Source organism: Macrobrachium rosenbergii, chromosome 14, assembly GCF_040412425.1.
Source record: "Macrobrachium rosenbergii isolate ZJJX-2024 chromosome 14, ASM4041242v1, whole genome shotgun sequence".
Classification (NCBI taxonomy): Eukaryota; Metazoa; Arthropoda; class Malacostraca; order Decapoda; family Palaemonidae; genus Macrobrachium; species Macrobrachium rosenbergii.
This window is the reverse complement of record NC_089754.1, coordinates 27,511,308-27,519,383: the sequence shown is the minus strand read 5'-3', so window position 1 is coordinate 27,519,383 and position 8,076 is coordinate 27,511,308. Positions and strand designations below refer to the sequence as shown.

The 8,076-nt window shown below is 39.2% G+C and overlaps 2 protein-coding genes across 2 annotated transcripts; both read left to right on the top strand.

Moving 5' to 3' along the window:
• The first annotated feature begins 2,414 nt into the window (after positions 1-2,414).
• LOC136845508 (uncharacterized) lies at positions 2,415-2,966 on the top strand. Its single transcript, XM_067115687.1, has one exon. It carries the CDS (start codon positions 2,415-2,417, stop codon positions 2,964-2,966), a length of 552 nt encoding a protein of 183 aa, XP_066971788.1.
• A 2,065-nt stretch (positions 2,967-5,031) lies between these two features.
• Positions 5,032-7,573, top strand: LOC136845839 (RWD domain-containing protein 1-like). Its single transcript, XM_067116241.1, has 2 exons — positions 5,032-5,257; positions 7,449-7,573. The coding sequence occupies exons 1-2, from the start codon at positions 5,140-5,142 to the stop codon at positions 7,571-7,573; spliced, it is 243 nt and encodes an 80-aa protein (XP_066972342.1). The 5' UTR covers positions 5,032-5,139.
• Positions 7,574-8,076: the final 503 nt, after the last annotated feature.

Genomic DNA, 8,076 nt, shown 5'->3' with positions numbered 1-8,076 from the left:
CCATATCATCATGCGATCCTTTCCTTGCTTCCCGGAGGCCAAAGTTGAAATTTCAGGGGAATATTTAGACACCTTGAGTTTCACACAATCCTCAGAGTGATCCTTTGTAAACCTGCTGCGATGGGGGCTTAGGATGTGCTTCATGTGTGAAAATATCTGCTCACATTGATATGTGGATCCATATGCTGATAGCAGTGCAAAAGCTACTTTCTTCATGCAATTGAATTTATCAGGCAGTGATGTCCAGGACCCTAAAATGGAGGCTGAATGATCATTTTACTGGTTTCCAGTATTTCTTGAAGATCTTTAAATTTAGCTGACCACAATGGTGAGGCCTGAAAGTCAATTAACTGCATTTCCAACTCCTGAGTTTCCATCCACTAAAGAGAGTCACATCCAAGTCACTGTATTTAAAGGTGTCTGGTCTGATTAAAAATGAAAACACTGAGCCCATGTATTGGAAATCTTGAAATCTGATTGAGAACTCAGACTCTACTTCTTGCATTTGCAACTGAAGATTAGTAGTGTTGACAGGATGAATTGCAGATAAGTTCTTCAAGTTTTTTAACTAACAGAAAGAACCAGTTTTGATATCTGCAGTGAGGTCATTTAGATGTTTGGTGATGTCTGAGAGAAACACAGGTTTCACAATCCAATCTCTGTCCTCCAGCTCAGGATAGTGTTGGCCTTTTTCTGATAAGAAAATTTGGATTTCATCAAAGCATTCCACAAATCTCTCCAACACCTTCCCACAGCTTAAGCACCTAACACTGCAGTGCAAGGGTATATCTTTGTACACACTGTCCACCTCTTCAAAGAAAGCTTGAAACTGCCTGTGCGTAAGAGAAGATTGTGCAACAAGAAAATTTACTACTTTTGTAACAGTAGTTATCACCTTGTTAAGATCAGAGCTTGAGATCTTGGCACATAAATTTTCTTGATGAATTATGCAGTGCAGTTTCAGAATGGGGTGCCCTAATTTATCCTCAACCATCTTAGTAAAACCCTTGTTTTTTCTTACCATGTAAAGAGCACCATCTGTTGTAATTGCAAAAATCTTTCTTATGTCTACCCTCTGTTCTCAAAATGGTCAGTGAATGCCTTCAGTATGTCTTCTCCTTGGTGGTGCCATACATAGGTTTAAGACAACACAGCTCCTCGTGTACCTCTGTGTCACTATACCTGGCAAAAAACAGCCAAGCGGGAATGCCATTGGTATCCATGCCATCCACTGAAAACAACCGTTTGCGGCTTACATTATCAGCCATTTCATTCTCTCCACCCATTCAGCTGAGAGGCATGTCTTTTTATCCGTGAGCCTAACGCGTTTGTTTGACCATCAACAACACCTCAGAGCACTCTAGCTGAATAAATCCAAAGTCATTTGTCCATGATGACTGAAATGTTTCTGAACATTACTTTGTTTCTCAAGCGGGATACTGTCTCTTAATTGCCTTTTGTGCAATAGCCAAAGTCTTCTCGGTGACGTTTTAATTAACTTCTCGCAGCAAAGCGCAATATCTGCTGAATAAATCCAAAGTCATTTGTCCATGATGACTGAAAGATCGTCAAGCACTGAAACAACAATTAACTAGCAAAGAGTCACTTTGTGACTGATGCGAACGGCTGGTGGGAGCACACCGTACCAACTGGTCTCATACTCGTCTGCATCTCGTTGCACTCACGCACTCTCATCATGGGTACAAAACATTTTCATTTTAATTCAATGAATCATAGGAAAGAAAAGATAGACAAATAAATATATAGATAGACAGATAGTTAGATAGATATGATAATTTAAATCATAAAGTAAATAGACCATAAAGATAAAAGTAATGATGCACAATACACATTCTCTCTCTCTCTCTCTCTCTCTCTCAGTATTTTTTTGGGGATTTTTTCTTTGCTCCTTCGAATCAAATGCCATGCCATGGACAAGCACTCCGCGTGCCATAGGTTGCGAACCCCTGCTGTAGAGTACTTGCCCTGTCTTGATAGAGCTATTTCAGACTCTTCTGGAGAATTGTCACATATGTTTACTAATTCTGTTTTTTGAAGAAACAAGAACAATTGTGTTCTTTTTATCATGTAAAAGTAACGCAACGTAGCGATCAGTAGCTGTTTTGATGTCCTCATCAGCATCTACTTAATCTTGATGTTTTTAAAGCTACTACTGAAGATGTTGCCAATCAAGAAAGTAGAGAATTATTAGTTCAGTCTCGTAAAGACTCTTTAAAGCGTCCTGCGCCTTCACCAGTTTTTGGTCCTGCTTCCAAAATTCATGCTGTTTTTCGACCCAAGTCGTCTCCCAGTTCTTCCTTGTCTAGTCAGTCCTTTCAAGGTAGGCAAGTCTCACATTTTAAAGGAAAGAATTGTAAAAGCAACCACAACTGATGGTATGAGCCCCTCAAGGTATGGTAGGAGCCTGTCTTCAGAGCTTTTGGAGTGTATGGCAAAGCTTCGGGGCAGAACCTTGGGTGTTGAAGGTTCTCAAGGAGGGATATGTTGTACCTTTTGTTACTCCTCCTCCCCTGTCACCGACTCCAATATCCTTCCCTGTGTACCATCATCACATAGAGAAATTCCCAGTGTTACAAGAGATCATACAGTCATTACTCAAGGAGGTGATTGAACCAGTGTTAGACAAGTCACTGGGGTTTTACAATCGCCTTTTTCTTGTTCCCAAGGCCTCGGGGGGCTGGAGGCCAGTATTAGACGTTTCCAGTCTCGACGAGTTCGTTCGTCTGACTCCCTTTATGATGGAGTCACCCAATTCTGTTGTGGCAAGCTTCCAGAAGGGAGACTGGATGATGTCTATTGATATGCAAGATGCATATTTCCACGTTCCAAGTAAATTTCTGCGCTTTGTCTTTGAAGGCAGGATCTTCCAATTCAAGGCCCTGTGTTTTGGTCTGAGTACAGCCCCTCAAGTGTTCACCCGTGTTTTGGCCCCATTAGCGGGATAGAGTCGTTTCCTAGGCATCCGGATGCTCCTATACTTAGACGACTGGTCAGTTCTCGCCAACTTGTTTCAGGCGATCTTGAGGGCAAAACATGCTGTTGTTGCCTTCATGACTGAGAGTTGCCCAGAACCTCTCAGATCACCATCCAAAACCTGATTGACACTTGTCACTCCCACTGTGACATCAACTCACCACCTCAATGAAAAACACTAGAGGGCAGGAGAAACAAGGGAACAATCGTAATAAGATTGTTTCAACAAAACAACAGCCAGTCCTAACAAGGGAATCAGTCCTCAAATCTAGAAGACCCTCCACTGTTAAACTGTATCAACAACAGTGGTCAGTTTATCGATCTTGGTACTTATCCCGAGGGATATCCAGCACCCGTACCTCTATAGATAACCTTATTAAGTTCTTCCGGTATCTTAGGTACGCAAAACAACTTTGTGTTCCTTCCATTAAGGGATATCGCTCCATGTTATCTTCGGTTTTGAGATATTCAATTTTTGACGTTGCCTCAACTTGAGCCTTTGTCTAGATCTTCCCTTAAGAACTTAATGTTAAAGATGCTTTTTCTTTTAGCTCTTGCCACAGCTAAGCATATTAGTGAGCTTCAAGCCCTCTCTTGTAATGTGGGCTTCATCCAAGGGGATGCCTGCCTCTCTTTCCTTCCTTTATTTAGGGCAAAAAACAGTGTCAAAGCTAAAGCCCTTCCAAGATGTGTGAAAGTACCTAATTTAACTAGTCTACTAGGCAATGAGGAGGAGGCTCTTCTATGTCCAGTTAGAGCTTTGAAGATTTATCTGGACAGCCTTAAACCTTTGAGAGGAGGTTAAAAATTTATTTTGTGGTGTTAGGAGGCCTAATACTCCTATGCCCAAGAATGCTTTTGTCTTTTTTTTTTTTTTTTTACGTTGTTTAATTCAGCCAGCACATGCAGAGTTGAATTCTGGCTTTTACCCGTTGTTCTCTTTTCCTCTTGTTAGTTGTTAGGAAATCCTGGTATCTAATGGGAACATGAAGGTACACACTGGTGCATAGAAGCATACCTTCTCATTGTAAGGTGGTTATTGTCTTGACTGTAGTTTGGACTGTCGTTGTGGGCTTCGACTCTGCACAGGAGTCAGTGATACTCTATGAAATAGTCTTTTTCCCTGTAAGAATCCTCAGACAAGTCTCGCTAAGAGGACCCTTAAACCTTGCTGTGGATCCACCCTCTAGTGGCAGTACCTACCAGAAAGAATTACGCAACAGGTAAGAATGTTCAGTAGCTTTTTCTCTTTTATTAAAGCTTTAGTTTGCTTGGCTGACCAGGTGTTTATTCTGGCTGTACTTAACCCACCAACCCTTTTTCAGTGTGGTAGTCAGCTAACTTTAATAGTAGGTAAGGTTCATTCCAAATAATATCAGTTTTCTTGATAAAACTTATTATTTGGATACTTACCTACTGTTAAAGTGGAAACCTGCCCAGCCTCCCCACATCTTAGTGGGTGGTCAGGAAGAGTTCTGACAACATAAACATTCTAGAGCCACCTGGTGGGGAAAACAGGTGGTTTTAGACAGTCTAACCAGGTCAGCCATGCTGCTTTTTTTTTTTTTTTAAATGCCGATGGCACCTAGCAGCATGAAGGTATAAGCTAACTTTAACAGTAGGTAAGTATCCAAATGATTAATTTTATCACGAAAATCTATATATCAAAGCTCTGCATATGGGTCCCTATTATCCAGATTAGACTCTTCCAGGGTGTTAACCATGGATAAATGGGGAAATACTCTACTTACCATTGGTCAGTTGTTTTTGTCTCCTTTTGTCAAACATAAAATATCAGAACTGCATAAAACAATATTATGTTAAATGTTCAAAATCATACTGTACATTGAGGTGCACCTACTTCCTTACCACGCTTATTAGGTTTCCTAAAAAAAATATAGCAGCTTTTCCCATTAACAAACTTATTTTCATCCTGATTTTGTGTAGGCTTGCTTGTGAGGGATGCCAAATTTTGCACATTATTTTATTTATTTTTTTTGTAATTTTAAATTTTCGTAGGTGTACTAGGCAGTTTTCTTTGTGTTTAAGGTTTCTATCCATCTGGTATTTTTTCAGAAAAAGTTTGAGGGTACAAGAGTATCTGTGGAAACATTCCTTGCATGGAAAGCAAAATTTGATGCTGAAATGGCAGCCTTACGTTGTGATGACAAAGATGATGAAAAAAATAAAAAGCTAACTGGCCGAGAGCTCTTCATGAGAGATAAGACATTAAATGAGTCCGACTTGAGTTTCTTGGGTGAAGGTAAGTTTGTTGTATCTGTTGCCTTAGGTATAAATCATACTTTAATTGCAGTTTAACAGTTTAAGTGTTCTCTGATGCTGTTGCTGAAATTTATTTCAGGTACATTTCATTTTATGATTGACATTTTGTGAAGGAAAATTACAGTGCTTGACATTTTGTGAAGGAAAATTACAGTTCAGGACTTTCATTAGTGATTCAGTAAGAATCATTCTTGCAAACTGGAAAACCACATAATTACACTCAACTAGTTATTGCAGACTGCTTGCTAAATAGCTGATTAAAATCATTAATGGTTAAATGACAAGCAAGACCTACACTAAAGGTTCTGTGAGCCTTTTGTTGACATTCTGCATCTTCAGTATCCTATTCTGCTCCTTTCCACCTAACATCCAGTTTCGTCATTCCTGTTCACAGTACTGTAATGTGTTTTGCATATGAATATTTCTTTATGCTTGCATAAAACGTGACCTGATGAAGAGCAGTAACCAGAGTAAATGTTAAGTAGACGTGTTTAAAAGATAGAGGAGCATAGATAGAGGATTGAAATTCATTGCAAGCAAAAATAAAAGCTTATGGTGACTGTTAGGGAAACAAAGGAAACTGCAATGAAGCAGCAAAAGACAAGGTTCATTCATGTGCCCTAGGCACTTAGGATCTCCCAGCTGGTGGTGTCTATGGTTTCTCAGAAGGAGGATGCTGTTATTGCTGTGGGTCAGGAATGTGCTTGGAGGCCCAGGGAGTTGCTATAACGCTGTGATCCAGTCATGAGGGGTATCTATTTATCAGGGCTACAATATGACTGAAGACAAGCCAAATCCAGGAGATCCTAAAGTAAAAGGTTTGTGGTGGTGGTGGTGGTATCTGCATCAAGTAGATCTTGAATATGTATGGAGACATCTCTTTTTGAAGATGCCTAACAAAATATTATTGCCCATGAAGAGCAGACAGCATCAAAATTCAAGGCTGCCTTCACCGAAGGAGACCTGAAGTTAATGTCCATCAGTTTACTATATACAAGATAAATGTTTCTGGGTAAGATGGCATAACATTCTGTACATTCTTACTGATAATGCTTCATGGATGATTGACTCACAACATACATATTTTTGCTTCCCAGCACCATATCAGCCATGGAGACCTTGAACTCTTAGCATGCTATCAAAAGCATAAAGGAAGACTTTGGTCAGTCCTTTTGACACTAGCCCTGATAGGACAGTCAAGAATATTGAAGAGCTTGAACTCAAGGGGATGTGATGACTGTCGTGACACTTTGAAAATCCAGTACAGGTTTTGTTGTTAAGTGCTGTGTGGAAGGAGAGATTGTGGCAATGCATCTACACTGTCATGGGTTCCCCTGCTATTAGAGCATCATAAAGACCTTGTGAGGTGGTTACACAAAGCTGGTTTAACAAGGAAGCTAAAAACAGCCTCTTGGCTCCTGAGATCTCGCAGTGAGTCATGGACCAGTTTGGAATTAATGGGGCTGAAGTAGGCATGCAGTGGAACGTGAGGCAGTCATGGAAGATGAGGTAGGGCTCACATGGCATTGGAAATAAAAATGAAACTGCTCAGTATTTGCCCATCTACTGTAGAACTTGATGAGCTAGGAAGTGCAGCAAGATGATCACAGCAATAGCAACATTAAGTATTTCCTACAACAAAGGAATTACCAATTGCTGCTGTCCGTAGCCAAGTTAGTTAGTTATAAATGATTTGTTTAACCAGACCTCTGAACTCTTTTAGGTTCTTCTTCGGCTGGGACCGTGAGCAAAAGGAAATGTCAGTATTAGAAGAAGCTGGCAATAAATAAATTAGAGAGTGTATAGACCAGAGTTAACTAGGAACTGCAGGTGTTCAGTACAGCACAACATTTGCTGGCAAACATGGGCACAATATCACAGGAGACTCTAACCAGGGAAACGAACCCAAAGTTCTAGACACAGAGGACAGCTGTATGAAGCAAAATGGTTCTGGAACAAATTTCTTGTAAAATGCATACCACCACTATTGCCTTATTTTTACTTGGTGTTGTTTGCTCTTTTGTGGTTTGACAGGTTTTATTACTTTAAGGCATTTATGCTGGCTATGTTAACATGTATTTGTAAGAGCTGTATCACAATTCAGTTGTTGCTCTTCTCTTATAAATAGGGCATTTAATCATATGTATATTTACCATATGTTATTTTTCCAGGAGAATCAGAGGTAACTGTAGATGAAAGTTTATTCCAAGATTTAGATGACCTGGATTTAGAAGATGTGACGACATTGATGAAGATTATGTACCAGGAATGGAAGAGGAACTTTCAGACCAGTTAAAAAATCATTTATTTTATGATTATCGGATGTATTCTGATGCCCATATTTTTGTGTAATGGCAGAAATAGTGACTTAAATAGGTTGTATTTCATTTGACTTGATCATAATCATACAAACCTTTTTTATCCCAGCTTTATATTAATTTTGACTAACTTGATTTCAGTGGAAGCATGAGAATATTTTCTAGATCTGGAAAGTAAAAGGAGAGTGGAAAGTTGTCATTTAGTAAAAACTAAGTAAAATGTAAATTTAGTTTTCATATAATTTATTTTAGGTATTACATAATGTCCATATTGAATCCGACAAAATATTTTTGTCATAACTCTGGCATTAGGGTAAATTTTCAAATAAAAGTTGTTTTTATATTACCTTATAGGATTAGTAGTTGTAGTAATCTTTTTGCTGGAATCACTGGAACTAATTAAAAATGAGGATCATACATTTTTCTTTATTACCATGATAGTGTTAAGGTGGTATCAATCCTATAGTGGAAGTAAAATTCA

Excerpts from the sequence above, each read along its gene's own strand:
- LOC136845508 (XM_067115687.1), top strand. The coding sequence starts at position 2,415 with ATGGTAGGAGCCTGTCTTCAGAGCTTTTGGAGTGTATGGCAAAGCTTC.
- LOC136845839 (XM_067116241.1), top strand. The coding sequence starts at position 5,140 with ATGGCAGCCTTACGTTGTGATGACAAAGATGATGAAAAAAATAAAAAG. Across the intron at positions 5,258-7,448 it reads CTTGAGTTTCTTGGGTGAAG|GAGAATCAGAGGTAACTGTA; the intron begins GTAAGTTTGTTG and ends TTATTTTTCCAG.